At 34.9% G+C, this 14,695-nt stretch overlaps 2 protein-coding genes across 6 annotated transcripts; one reads left to right on the top strand and one right to left on the bottom strand.

Moving 5' to 3' along the window:
* Nucleotides 1–3,599: 3,599 nt before the first annotated feature.
* LOC114409145 (nuclear poly(A) polymerase 4-like) lies at nucleotides 3,600–9,956 on the top strand. Of its 5 annotated transcripts, none has more exons than XR_003666000.1 (14): nucleotides 3,600–3,986; nucleotides 4,111–4,188; nucleotides 4,428–4,535; nucleotides 5,274–5,336; nucleotides 5,423–5,584; nucleotides 6,234–6,347; nucleotides 6,447–6,509; nucleotides 6,593–6,922; nucleotides 6,999–7,163; nucleotides 7,447–8,166; nucleotides 8,253–8,459; nucleotides 8,560–8,654; nucleotides 9,232–9,274; nucleotides 9,369–9,956. XR_003666000.1 is itself a non-coding variant. In XM_028372481.1 (13 exons), the coding sequence occupies exons 1-13, from the start codon at nucleotides 3,846–3,848 to the stop codon at nucleotides 9,371–9,373; spliced, it is 2,199 nt and encodes a 732-aa protein (XP_028228282.1). In that variant the 5' UTR covers nucleotides 3,600–3,845; the 3' UTR covers nucleotides 9,374–9,956. The 5 variants fall into 5 exon arrangements, 2 of the variants coding, with proteins under 2 accessions (XP_028228282.1, XP_028228283.1); XR_003665999.1 differs by having other exon boundaries at nucleotides 9,228–9,274; XR_003665998.1 differs by having other exon boundaries at nucleotides 8,560–9,274; nucleotides 9,369–9,930.
* LOC114409144 (receptor-like protein kinase HSL1) lies at nucleotides 9,728–13,663 on the bottom strand. Its single transcript, XM_028372480.1, has 2 exons — nucleotides 10,866–13,663; nucleotides 9,728–10,779 (listed from the first exon to the last, which is right to left on the bottom strand). The coding sequence occupies exons 1-2, from the start codon at nucleotides 13,498–13,500 to the stop codon at nucleotides 10,379–10,381; spliced, it is 3,036 nt and encodes a 1,011-aa protein (XP_028228281.1). The 5' UTR covers nucleotides 13,501–13,663; the 3' UTR covers nucleotides 9,728–10,378.
* Nucleotides 13,664–14,695: the final 1,032 nt, after the last annotated feature.

Below are 14,695 nucleotides of genomic sequence, written 5' to 3'. Positions count from 1 at the left end.
GAGATTTCAAGTTTTTTTTTAGTATTGATGATATTATATTCATCTTAGAAAAATAAAGATAATATTTTCAAGGATTATTGAAAATATGAAAATTAATTTACATCCATTTATTATTCTTAGGAAAAGTTATATCCTTTTAGTGTATAAATGAAAACTTGTGAGGAATTGTAAGAAATAAGTGAGATCCTTTAAAAGTAACAGAGCGTGCGAGTCTTTCTGTAATCTTCTTTAAGAAAAGAGAATTACATTTTCATCATACTTAATGAGTATTTGAAAAATACGGAGATTGAAATCATTGTAATTCTACTTCATGGTGATGATATTTTTCAGGATTTAATCTTGTGATTTTTTCTTTTCACATTGAGGGAGGTTTTAATGTTAAATTTTTTTTGTGTGTTCTTTTTCTTTTACTCTCTTAATTTATTTTTCTTGTTCTTCATCTTAATTACATGAAAAAGGAAATTTATTATTAGTATTTCTCATCCGCCATAACATGTTATAGTGTGGATTTATTAAATATAGACTCAAAATTTTAAAACATCATTCATTCTTAAAATTAATATACTAATATTTTTTTTACCATGATATTAGTATAAAGTATGTATTAATTTTGTTGAAAATTAATTTTAGCTAAAAAATATGAATGATTATTTTTAGTAAAATCTACTTCTAATTATATTTTTTTATCTATAAAATTTAAATTCATGATATTATATAAGAAAATTAAGTCTATTATATAAGAAAAGTGAGTCTAGTATCATTCAAATTAATTATTTATTAGTTAATACGTTAATCATGTATGGGTGGAGTTAACGCAGCTCTTCATATAAAAAATTGAATAAAATGGCTTTTCATTATGGGACATTAATAAATCATTTTAGCACTTCATTAAAAAATGAGTCTACATTATACGTTTCCATAAATATATGTCTTGACATATATGGCAATGATTTTTGTTGTCTTTATTACATTTTTTCCATTACATTTGAAAATAAAGAAAATGAAAATCTCATCCTACAAATAAAATTTCTTCAAAAATATAATTTACAAATAAAATAAATCAAAAAGCACTCAAGAACCTTCAAACAAAATTAGATAAACTCGAAGACAATTACATCGAAGGGTTTCTACTCTTCTCATTATATTTTAGTGTTGTAATTTATATAACTATAATTCAATTTCATTATGATTGGCAAACAATTATGGCTCATGATAAAATAGATGTTAGTAACATCTAAAATTGTTACCTTAGAAAAACATGTGAAACTATCATCCTTAATCTGACTTCAAAAGTAGTATCTCAAATTAATTATTGCGATACCTTTTTTATACCGTTTATATTTTTTTTTATTGTTAGATGATTATACAAAAGCAAGCTTTATTTCATATGTAATTTGTATATTGATTAAAAAATTATGTGATTTATATAAGTCTGATTTTAATTGCGTTTGTAGTTTCACTTTTCATGTTTTCATGGCTCCACAACTACAATCTCATGTTATCCTAATGCCATTTAAAATGAGGACCAACAAAATGAAAAGTATTCATGTGACCTTATTTAATTTCTTGATGGCAAGGTCCAAGTCTGAAATCAATTTTTTTTGAAGGAGAGCTTGTCTTTATGTAAATAATAATTATAACATCATAAATGATGTTTGTTCATTTAGGCTATTCATTAAAAAAATATTTATTCCTTTAAGCTAGTCGATGACCAGGATGATGGTATTGTCTACTCTAGCTAAACGGAGAAATAAAACGCCTTTATCCATTTTACTTGTTTCGTAATACATTATTCTAGACATGGTCCACACCTGGTTCTACTAACTTGGGTATAACTAAGTCCCTAACTTCAATGTTGACACCACAACCCTAATCATGATTCTAGTTTACTATTAGTCTCATACTTAGTCAAATCACTTGAAATATTTTACTAAATGATATAATCCTAAATTAAATTAGATGTATGATAATTTTTTTTGATTATCGTAATAATTTTGTTAAAACCATTTTAAAAGTGAATTTTAATTGAGTAACAATATAATTTTTTTATACCAATAATATACAACAATTAAACTTTAGAAATACTGAATTTGCTAAAGCGAGTTAGAAGATGAAAAGAGAAAATACATAATGTCAAAAACATTTTACAAGATCCACTATGACTTATGACATTAAAACGTGTATAGTGCTTCAATTTCATTAAAATGAAAAAAATTCTCAAAATTAATTAGTTAATTAATTAATATTTTGTTATATTTCCTTTTTAAATGAAAAGTGATTTTCACATAGAGTAAATAATGCACGTATTTGTATGGTAAACATCTTTTACATTATTATTTAATTATAAACAGTCGTATCTAATAAATTTATTAACTTTTAATCTACGCTAAAAGTAATATTAAAGAACTTTTCTAATTGTTTGATAATATGTTTTTTTACACCTCAAACTAGAGGCCACTATTTACATCTTCCATTTTTTAATTTTTTTTTCTAGTGTGTAAATAAATCACAAATAAGGTCAAAGTAATAAAAGCCCAAATTTATTTTTTGATCCCAATTTCAATATGATTCTCATTGTAAAAAGAAATCTCATGCTTCGTTAGCCATATTACTCTTGAAATAATATTTGTTATTAAAAAGATAAAACTTAGAATCAGCGATCCAACTGTTAAATATATTGTGAGTATAATTTTTCTTATAAGATGGAAAAGAGTTTTTTTCTGTTGTAAAATATTATTTTAATTCATATTTATGTTTTTAATTTTAATTTCATTTATACTAACATAATGTTAGTGTTTCCTTTTTATCTTTGATTGCGATTCTTTACCAATAAATTGTTGACATTACGTTATTTTTGTTTTTCATAATAGTCACGATTATTGTTACAAAAAATAACTTTTTTATATATTTTCTAATCAATTATTTAAATTCATATTTATATATTAAATCATCTGCAGTTTTTGAGAGTGACATTGCTTTAATCTCTTATTATGTTCTCTTATTGAAAAAATTATAACAATAAATCAATGCTCTCTACGGTAAAAGATCCATGTCCTATTAATTTAAAGAAGTTCACCATTCTCCATTAAAAAAAAAAAAGAAGATGCCCACCAGTTACATAAAAATATCCAAAATATCATTTAGAGAAAAAAAAAAAAGTTACCACATGCCAGACACTTATTATTTTCCTTGACAGTTTTATTGTAATTCAAACTAAAGATAACACACCATTCTTTATTTAACTTTTAAATTGTTTTTTCACAATATAACTCACATTTTTTTATTTTAATATATATATATATATATATATATAATAATATTTTATATGAATTAATTATATATAATTTTTTATAATATATATAACGTTTAAAATTTTATGTTAATCATAATTTTTAACATATGTTTTTTGAATATAAATATACGAGAAAAGAACGGGATATAGAAAGCAACACAATGGATAAGAGATCCGAAACTGAAAGTTCTAGTCCAAAAAAAGACAAAATTATAGTAAGAAGAAGTTAATTTAATTAAAAAAAAATGAAAAAGAAGTACAGGTAGGACGTACCGAGTGGACACAGCAAGCGACGTTTACACAAGTCCGCTCCGCGAAATAAAAATCAGTTCTTAAAGTTACCCCCAAACGCTCCCTTAACCCACCCAAACCCCAAAATCCGAAAAGGCGAAAACCGTCCTATTCCTCGTTCGAATTAGGGGCATCTCTGAACTGGATCAACCAGATGCCAGCGATTTGAGCGATGCACACTGAAGAAGAAGAGGAAGAAGAAGAAGAAGAAGAAGAAGAAGAAGAAGAAGCTTCGTAGTGCGTTTGCGTTTCGTTCTTCCAAATGGCGGTTTCCGACAGTCCCAGCGGCGGCTCCACGCCACCTCAACAGGAACAACAACCCAACAAGTACGCTTTCACCAAGCCCCTCTCTCTCGCGGGTCCCACCCACGCCGATCTCCAGCGTAACAACGAATTGGACAAGGTTAGGTTATTGGTTTATTTATTTCCGATTCGTCTCATCTCATCTCATATACAATTTGTTTAACTAACCCCGCGCCTTCGCGTGAAACGAAAACCTAAAGTCGTTTTGTTTTGTTTTGCTTCAGTTCTTGCTCGATTCGGGGCTCTACGAGAGCAATGAAGAATCCGCGGCGAGGAAAGAGGTTCTTCACCGCCTTGATCAGGTATTCTACTTCTTCGATCTCGCTTTTGTTGCTATTATTACTTAGGCTTTAATTACTGCGGTGCTGTTTCGTGCTTCATATTATTTTCTTCATATTGAGGATTTTGGATTGGAACCTTGCTAGATTGATGCCTGTATATTGTTCAGGGTTCATTATGGCGCCCTTTATTGTTGTGATTGTTGTGTTTCACTGTCCTTTGGGTTTATGTTTTGTAATGACAAAGTTAGTTTGCGATGTAGATTGTGAAAAACTGGGTGAAGCAGTTGACGCGCCAACGTGGCTACACAGATCAGATGGTTGAGGATGCAAATGCTGTCATTTTTACTTTTGGCTCTTACCGACTAGGGGTGAGTATGCCGTTGTTACCTTTTCCTGACTCATGACATGGCCAATTGCTAATTTCTCTTGATTGTTTGGAGTATGGGGGATTTTAAATTTAAATTCAAGGCTTGCATTGCCAGAGTTGTAGTATGCTAATTTCTTCTGAGTGTGCTCGTCTTGTTTTGATTCATTGTAGAAATTAATAATGGCATGAATTGACAGTAGCGGAAGGAACTTAAATCCAGATGTTGGAAAGATTTGAAGGAGAAATATTTATGAGACATTATAAAAGTGCATTTGTTATTGGTAATAGCTCAGAGTCTGAGAATACTTAGTCTGGTTGATTGTTTATGCTTAACACTGTCAATATAATTTATAGCTGGCTCAAGAAAGAGACCTCTGATGCTTTTTTAAGTGTTTGCTGATGGATCACATTAATGAGTGCATTTAATTCTACTGGACTGGAGAGTGTTGAAGCTTAATTATATCAGCCTTTTGTTTGTAACAGTAGTCATGTTTCAATCACTGTTGACAAATGACTGATGGGTGATGACTTCGATTGAATATCATTTCCAATCTTTACATAAATGTCTTAAATCTTATTCTTGTAGCAAAAAGAGATGTTCTGTTAAGAAATTAGTTGCAGACAGCAAATGCGTCCCAATGTTGTTGTTTATATATTACCATGTCTGTATTGTAAGTGTCTGTTAGTCTGTTACATAAATGTTTGGATATCTAGCTATAAATAATTCAATCATTTGCAGGTTCATGGACCTGGAGTTGACATAGACACTTTGTGCATTGGTCCTTCTTATGTGAACCGAGAGGTGATACTCTGCTGCTGGTTACTCTTCCTCAATTTAGTAAAGTCCTTGACTTTGGTTATATTTTAGCCAATATCTCTCTTTTGCAGGAAGATTTTTTTGTCATTTTGCATAACATCCTGGCCGAAATGGAAGAGGTTTCTGAACTTCAACCAGTTCCTGATGCACATGTTCCAGTAATGAAATTCAAATTCCAGGGAATATCTATAGATTTGCTGTATGCAAGTATATCACTTTTGGTTGTGCCAGAAGTAAGTTTGGTTATTCATTCAGCAGGGACTTTATATGTTCTGAGAGCACATTTTTGTGGGGGACAATTTTATTAAAATTGCATTTGTCTTAGATTGAGAGTTTGAAGGCTTTCCTTGCATAAGCACACTTTCCTTCACAAACCGAGTTCCTTATTGCTTTTAGAATTTAATCCAATTACATCTCCTTCATCATGTGTCCTACATAAGTAGTGCTATCATTTTGTTATTTATCTTTCTTTTCTCTTTTTATCATGTTCGACTTGAATTGTAGGATCTTATCTTTTCAGCCCCTTAACAGTATAGCAATTGAGTAGATGCTTTTTGTTGTTCAATTTGAAGTGTAGGATATTAAATTAGTACGCTGATTCTGACCTTTATGTAGCACACTTAAGTTTTGCTAAATGTACATTTTTATTGTTGATCTAAATTTATTTATGCAGTTTATTGATTTTGATACATTATATTTGTTCAAAAAGGTTGTTAATCAGTATTATATTTGATATCATGTATCCAATTCCTGTTGCCTTTTGCATTCTAGTGTTCCTTCATTTTTCTTCCCCTTGTACTTTCTCACACTTCTACCTTGGAATCTAGTTTTATTTAAACTTGCCTTTAATTTGATATAATTTTCTAACATACTTATCGACAGGACCTAGATATTTCGCATGGTTCAGTGCTGTATGATGTTGATGAACCAACTGTTCGAAGTCTTAATGGCTGCCGTGTGGCAGATCAAATTCTTAAACTTGTTCCAAATGTTGAGGTTAATATATATGTTCTTTGGTTTGATTAAATGTTATATTAGATTTAATGGTTGTTCATCTCATTAATTTGATAGTACGTTAACCCTTGATAATGATAGCACTTCCGAACTGCATTGAGATGTTTAAAGTTTTGGGCTAAAAGGCGTGGTGTTTATTCAAATGTAAGAGCAGCACCTACATTTTTTTTAATACCAATGGCAGTAGCTTTTATAATAATCTTAATTACTGTTTTTGGTGTGCTTAGGTTACTGGATTCCTTGGTGGTGTAAATTGGGCTATTTTAGTTGCTCGAATTTGCCAGCTCTACCCTAATGCAATCCCCAGTATGTTGGTTTCTCGATTCTTCAGGGTCTATACACAGTGGCGGTGGCCAAACCCTGTAATGCTATGCTCTATAGAAGAGAATGAACTGGGATTCCCTATATGGGATCCTCGTAGAAACCCCCGAGACAGATTTCACACTATGCCAATAATTACTCCCGCATACCCTTGCATGAATTCAAGCTACAATGTTTCGGCAAGCACTCTTCGTGTTATGATGGAACAGTTCCGCTATGGCAATAAGATTTGTGATGTAAGAGAAGTCAATTTTTCCTTAGTTTTTATTATTTTTGTGACTATCTTTATTTGATTGATACTTCCACTGTTAGGAAATTGAGCTTAATAAGGCCCAGTGGAGCGCACTTTTTCAGCCTTATATTTTTTTTGAGGCATACAAAAACTATTTACAAGTGGACATAATTGCATCAGACGCGGATGATTTACTAGCATGGAGGGGCTGGGTAGAATCTCGGTTGAGACTGCTTACCCTGAAGGTACTGTCTTGTCATAGTTCGGTATAAGACTTCCCTTTATTGGGTTTAACCCAATTCTGTTTTTTATTCATTGAAAATATTTAATTTCTGAACATTTTGGTAAAGTCATTTTTCCCTGAAGGTACAATCTTGTCGTAGTTAGGCATAAGACTTTGTTGTACTGAGTTTAATCCAGTTCAGTTTTTATTCACTAAAAATATCCAATCTCTGAACAGTTTGGTAAATTCTTTTTTTCCTCTATGTATTAAGTATTGACACATGCTTTTCAATTATCTTTGAGTAGATAGAACGAGATACAAATGGGATGCTGCAGTGCCATCCTTACCCAAATGAGTATGTAGACACATCCAAGCTGTGTGCACATTCTGCATTTTTCATGGGCTTGCAAAGAAAAGAGGGAGTAAGAGGTCAAGAGGGGCAGCAATTTGATATACGTGGAACAGTTGATGAATTCAGACAAGAAATAAATATGTACATGTACTGGAAGCCAGGGATGGATATTTTTGTTTCTCATGTTCGTCGAAAGCAACTCCCTGCATTTGTTTTTCCTGGTGGTTACAAACGCACTCGAATGCCAAGGCATATTAGCCATCAAGCTGAAAAAACAGGTGATGATGCCACTAAGTGCTACTCTGGGTCTGGGTCTGGGTCGTCTGAAAGATGCATCAAGAGGAAAAGTTGCCCTGAAATGGTGGATAAGAAGCCAGGCAAACCAGATAAGCGGGCATCTATTAGCCCACAAAGGTTAGAATGTGTTTCTCCTGAAAGTTGTACTAGTAAATCAGGTGGTACAACTCAAATGAGTATTGAGTGTATCGAAGTGGTTAGGTTAGCTGGTTCAACAACCAAGGATGCTAACGACAATTGTGAAGTTAAGTCATCTGATGCACTCCCAGGAAGTGGACTAAGCACTGAGGTAGCTGACATGCAGATTAGTGAACCGGGCTTTGTTGACACCACACATGATATGTTGAAATCAAGGAGTGTTGAAATTCCAAATGAGGTAAGCTGCTGAACCAGTGGAGGAACCTTTGGAAGTTGTTTGGTTCATATGAAGTTCCTTAATTAGAAGTTGGTGATGCGTTTCAGAATGGAGTTCTCAATGGGGACAAAGCTCAGGATCTAGCTTTAGATTGCTTGGAAAGTGCAGAAACTGAATCTACTAACAGCTTGTCAAACTATAAAGAGGGAGACAATGATACGGATCAGCGACTAGACAAAGAATGTAATTTCATCCCAAGGGCTGAATGTTCAGATTATGTACCAAATGCCAGTTCCCAGAACCTCAATTGCGAGGTGAGTTATTTCATTTGAGGACTTTTTTGGATTAGGAACGTTGTGGATGGCAGTGAAAAAACTGGAAGTCTGGGAGATAGTGAGTCAGGGATCTTTGCAGGGTGATGTTTGTGTGGCTGATCCAGATCAGTTCTGAAGAGTGGGTGTTTTCTTGGAAATAGAGTATTTCAAAATATTGGGGCTCAAGAATATAAGGTTTTGAATTTTCTAATCTCTTTGTTTTATCGGTAATAAAGACTATCTGATCTTATAATAATACTTTTCACCTCATCCTTCTTTGCATTATGCCTTTATGGAAGTTACCATATTTCCTGGGTTTTCAGTATAAATAGAGTCTAATCTTGTTCCTTTGGACTTCTTTGATTTGATTTTTTCTTCTTCTTACTTTTGTTATATAGCTTTGCTAGCATATTATAGACATTTCAGATTGCATTCTGTCCCTTTTCTCTTCCCATCTTGTTGGGTCTTCTTACTATAAACAACTGTTTTTATCTTGTATATTCCTGTTTCTTTCAAGATAATTTAACTATCAATTTCCGTGGTAAGTGAATTTCTTAGTGAGTTTTCTGACCGGTGAATATGTGGTCGCAGGTCTTGCACCACTATACGTGCTATGTTTCCAGTAACTGTGCTTAAGAACCTAACTTGTTTTGTGTATAGAGGGGCTCAAAGACCAGACCTTCCTTTTTTTCATTTTATAAGTTTTTTGTTTGATACTTTTTTCCCTAATTGTTATTATTCTTTCTATTTTCTATATTGTGTATATAGCCAGATGTCAGACTCGGTAGTGCTGTATAAATTGAAGAAGGGGCTAGGTCAGAATCTTTGTGGATTTTGTGAAAAGCATGCTTTTCAACTCTTGGCGTGAATCATGTTTTCATACCGTGCTCTTTGGTTTTGGTTTTGTAGGATGATGAGTTTGGAGTGAATCACCTGATATTTGGGAGGTGAATGGCTGAAATTGCTGCTCATGCTGCTACCCTGTGCTATGCTGTGGTTGTTGCTGTGCTGAGATCCTCTGATGTGAAGGGGACTAAGGTTATAATTGAACAGTGAGGAGCTGATACAAATGATGGCTGTGAAAGATTTGAGTTTGGGGTATGGCATTGCGATGGATGGTCGTATGTGTACATAGATAAACCGCATGATGGAGACGCTTAAAAATGTGGTCACATCCTGTTGTGTGTGAAACATGGGCTCATGTCATTTTCAGAGCTATGAATTGTCTCATAAACCTTAAGATATTTACTTATCTGGATTTCAAAAGAGTGGGACCTTTGTTGTTTGCTTGTGATGTGGATGTGATCGATAAGTTATGTAAATGTAACAAATAGCTATTTCGGCTAGGTTATTTGGAAGAGAAAACGGTAAAACAAAAATTATTTTGGCGGCAGAATCTTATCTATCCTTGCTTTGGAAGTTACGGTGTGGAGGGTTATTCTGTCAATGGGGGGATTCGTTGGTCTTTCAATTTAGTGAACAGTTGCCTTGTGAAAATGGTTTCTTTCATTAGTGTTCTCACACGGTTTTCTTTTATGTTTGCGTAATTAATTTGTTTGGTGTTTAGTTTGGTTCAGAGTATGGGTAATAAACATAATGAAGCAGGGAATTGTTCTGGATTATGCTGATCACTTGGACAATCGTATTGATTAAACAAATCCCCAATATAAGTTATTAAATTGAGTTAATCATATCCAAAACTTGCATGCCTTCTCCAATGAAAGGGTTGAATGATGGAACACAACAAATTTCTACAGCATACTTTCATTTGTAATTCAAATTTTTGTAGTACTCATTGAATTATTCATCACGCATGATTTACACCCAGTACAAGCTTCTTTCTTCATTTTTACATACATTACACTCCTTGCAACTAGAAATGTACCTTGTATCACCAAGATGAGTTATTGCTTGCAGCGTTACTCCTTGTAACTATAGATGTACCTTGTATCACCAAGAAGAGGAGCGATATCAAACTCGTTTCCCGCTCTTCTACATGTAGAACCTGAATGACAACATTGGCGAAGAACTAGCAAAATATCCTTCGCGGAAGGCCTAGTTGAGGGTAAAGAACTAGTGCAAAGGAGAGCTAATTTGAAGACACTCGTCATTTGTACCGCATAACATTCATCTTTGATATCCTCATCGAATGCATCGGTAAGGCTCTTCCCTTCACTAAAATGATCCCACGCCCATTCAACTAGGCTGCATGCATGCTCACCTCCTTTATTAGGCTTTCTTCCTGTCACAAGCTCTAAGAGCACAACCCCAAAGCTATATACATCGACCTTCTCGTTAATCTTTGTCGAGTAGGCATATTCTGCAATGCAAGTGAAGCATATAAAAACCAGCTTAGTTCATTATCAATATAAAAAGTATTGTAAGTGGCCATTTGGCATCGCTTACCTGGTGGAATGTAGCCAAAAGAGCCTGCTAGAGCAGACATGGTGTGTGGTTCACCGAGGTTTGCCAACATCTTGGCAAGACCAAAATCTGCTATTTTAGCTTTGAACTCTGAGTCCAACAATATATTGCTAGACTTAACATCTCGGTGGATGACTGGGGGTGAGCATTCATGGTGCATGTAATACAGACCTTGTGCAACCCCAATGGCAATATTCAACCTCGTTGGCCAACTTAACCCGGAAGGTGATGTTTTCTTCTTTCCATGGAGCCATTTGTCCAGGCTCTGATTTTCCATGTATTCATAAACAAGAAGTTTGGAGTCCTCACTAGCATAACAACACAAAAGCTTCACTATATTTGAGTGCCGAATATTACCCAGGATCTCAACCTCAGCCAAAAACTCTTTCTCCAACTTGTCATCCACATCCTTGCGATTCCATATCTTCTTCACCGCAACATACTCACCCAGACGATTTGTAGCAATCCGGTAAACTTTCCCAAACCCTCCACTTCCTATGAGGTTATTGTCTGTCAAACTTGAGAGGAAGTTTATTTCCGTGAGATTAAGCCTCTGAAATGATGTGACCTTCCACGTTGCAACCTTATTATGCCCACAGTGTCTTTTGCCCCATTGTGTTTTTAATGTATAGAAGACCAAGGAGGCTATGGCCAGCAACACAACGACAATGGCGGCCAGAATCAGGGCAAGTGATTTTGAAGATGAATTGCTAAAGTGTGGCATGGTTTTGGTCAAGCAGTTAGGAAGGTTGACGTTTGGATTGTAAGCACACAGATGAGGATTGTTCAAGAAGCTGTTTTCAAATGCGAGATTATTAAACTCATCAGGGATTTTCCCAGATAGCTGGTTCGAGGACAAGTTGAGAAAAACAAACCTCATCCTATCAAACTGAGGTGGGATTTCACCTGATATGTCATTTTGAGACAAGTCCAAGTAAGCCAAGCTAGGAAGAGCAGTCATAGCAATAGGGATCTTGCCAGAAAGTTTGTTTCCTGAGAGTGTGATGGTACTCAGTGATTTCCATGAAATAATCTCAGATGGAAGTGCACCAGAAAGTTGGTTACCATCAAGCATGAGAGTACTAAGCCGAGAAAGACACGTCAATTCCCTCGGAATTTCACCTGAAAGCATGTTGTTTCTCGCATCAAAATACACCAAATTTGTCGCCGAAGTAATCCCAACAGATACCGGACCGGAGAACTTGTTGTTGGCGATCTCAATCCTCGTTGTATTCAAAAACACTTTACTAGGAAGAGGACCGGAAAATGAGTTGTTGCTCAAAACCAATGAAGAAAGGTTCCTCGAAGTCCACAAACCCAAAGGAACCTCCCCGGAAAAATTATTATTAAAAACCTGAACCGTGGCGAGGGAAGGACAATTCCCAATCCATTGAGGCAAAAGGCCGCTAAAATTGTTGGAAAAAGCCACCACACCAATGAGAGCACCACCTACACACAAATGCTGCGGCAACTCACCACTGAGATGATTCTCTGAAACCTCAATCACAACAAGCCTCGAATGCAAGCCTAGCTCTGGAGGGAGTGTTCCACTCAAGCTATTGTTGAAAACCCTGAAATACTCGAGACTAGGAAGTAGGCTTAAACTTGTGGGAATCTCACCATACAAATGATTCGAATACAAGTGCAAGGTAACCAAACTCTTCAAGTTTCCAATCTCTCGGGGTATGGAACCCGTCAAAATGTTGTTACCGAAATCAAGTTCGGTTAAATTCAAACCCTGCATCGTAGGACTAGGTATTACACCCGACAACCTGTTATAGTAGAGGTACAAGAACTTCAACTTCCTCAGCGAAAATAAACTCCGAGGAATGCTCCCTGTTAGGTTGTTCCGCGACAAATCCAACCGTTCCAGATTCGTGAGAATATTCCCGAAATAATCTGGAATCTCTCCCATCAAGTTACACTGCGTCATCCACATGATCCTTAATTTTCTTAACCTGGAAAACTCCAACGGGATTTTCGCGCGTTTGAGCTTAGGGTTATAAGCCAAACCCAAGATTTCGAGATTGGACAAGTTTCCAATTTCCCTGGGGATGGTTCCGTTGAAGTTGTTTTTGTAAAGGAGAAGTGTTTGCAGCTCCGGTAGGTTTCCGATGGCCGGCGGTATCTCGCCGGAGAAGTAGTTGCTGCCGAGGTTGAGATAAGCGAGCGTTTCGAGGCGGTCGACGTCGGCAGGGATTGGTCCGGCGAGGTTGTTGTCCGACAGGTCGAGGTGCCGGAGGTTGGTGCAGTTGTACAACGTTGTTGGGAACTCGTCGGAGATGAAGTTGCCGGAGAAGTCGAGCTTGAAGAGGTGTTTGAGGTTGCAGATTGTGGAAGAGAGGTTCTTGGTGGTGGTGGTGATGTTTTTGCCGGAGAGGAGGAGCCTGGTGACGGAGCCGCCGGCGCAGCGAATCTCCGCCCAGTCGCACGGCGCCGACGGTGACGGTATCCATGACCGGAGCGACGGTGGATCCCCCAGTTCATGTTTGAGGGTGAGTAGGATTGTTTGTTCGGTATTTTCTGATTGTGAAATTACTTGAAAGGGTACTATGACGCTGAGCAACAAAAGCAAATGAAAAGGAAACTTCAGCATGAAGAGGTGTATTTTCGACATTTCGTACTTTCAGTTAGGGATTTTGCCGGGAAAACGTGACCCTCAAAATTCCAACATGGGTGTGTGTGTGTTTTCTATATGAGATGTTTCACTTTCATGTTTCTGAGATGTGAAATGAGTTTATATATTGAGTATTATCACGGGAAAAATATTATACGCACTAACAATGAACTTTTAATTACACGGGGTGATGCTGAAAATGATGGAAGCAAGACAAAAAATCTATTGCTTGATTAAACTTATAAGAGTTTCATTCAAACACGACTGATGAGGATATTATGATGGCCTTTGCTGGATTTTTCCAGGGGATGTCTTTGGTTAGTTAAAACTACACGATTGAAAGGACTTGCCATCATTGTTTTTTTTTTTTTTTATTTTGGTTCCATTCATTACCATCAATATTGATTCTCTAAAAAAAATAATCTTGTTTGAATGATTTCATTGGTTTCCTTGCCAGGTCTAATGTATCCTTCGATAGAATGAAAAAGAAAATAGAATTGAAAAGAATTTTTTTACTTAAAATAAAATATAAAATTATAAAATTCATACCAAATTTTAAAATTTTCTTCTCTTTTCTCTCTTTCTTTCCATACAATCGATATCTCCATCAAAGTAGAATGAGCCACAAAGGATGAAGGAAAGTTGAAAGTTAGTCAACAGTACACGAGAGAATATCTTTTTGTTACTAGACTGAAGCACGCTACCTTGACACTTTGTAGTTTCTACTTTCTAGCACAGACAAACGTTTTTTTTTTTTAAAGAATATAGATTCATGATGGGACAAATCTTATACGTTATATATTTTTGACGTATTAATAATAGAGTTTTATCTTTCTAGCTCATATAATAAAAATGTCATTGTTAAAAATTATATTATTTATTGAAATCAACTTCAATTTTGATTAAAAATATATGGAGACACTCGTGATGTTTTACTTAAATTTTTTATTCAAATATAATTTACTTAATTGCTCGATAGTCTCATTAAAAATAGATTATATCTTTAAGAAAATTTTATTTATAATGTCGAAAATAATTTTTTATTTTTAAATGTTTCTCTACTTAAGAGAATGCATTTCTTAACTATTTTTTTTTTTGTATTGGTGATAAAATAGAGTTATGGCAAAAAAAAAAATTGAAATAAGAAACTGGAGTTATAAAAATTTGGGTAATTACATTTACCCAAAAAAGAAAG

This window comes from Glycine soja, chromosome 4 (assembly GCF_004193775.1).
Source record: "Glycine soja cultivar W05 chromosome 4, ASM419377v2, whole genome shotgun sequence".
NCBI lineage: Eukaryota > Viridiplantae > Streptophyta > Magnoliopsida > Fabales > Fabaceae > Glycine > Glycine soja.
The sequence above is the reverse complement of the archived record's forward strand: the minus strand, read 5'-3'. Positions and strand labels throughout refer to the sequence as shown.

Excerpts from the sequence above, each read along its gene's own strand:
- LOC114409144 (XM_028372480.1), bottom strand. The coding sequence starts at position 13,500 with ATGTCGAAAATACACCTCTTCATGCTGAAGTTTCCTTTTCATTTGCTT. Across the intron at positions 10,780-10,865 it reads TTTTGGCTACATTCCACCAG|AATATGCCTACTCGACAAAG; the intron begins GTAAGCGATGCC and ends CTTGCATTGCAG.
- LOC114409145 (XM_028372481.1), top strand. The coding sequence starts at position 3,846 with ATGGCGGTTTCCGACAGTCCCAGCGGCGGCTCCACGCCACCTCAACAG. Across the intron at positions 5,585-6,233 it reads CACTTTTGGTTGTGCCAGAA|GACCTAGATATTTCGCATGG; the intron begins GTAAGTTTGGTT and ends ACTTATCGACAG. Across the intron at positions 8,460-9,231 it reads CCCAGAACCTCAATTGCGAG|ATGTCAGACTCGGTAGTGCT; the intron begins GTGAGTTATTTC and ends GTATATAGCCAG.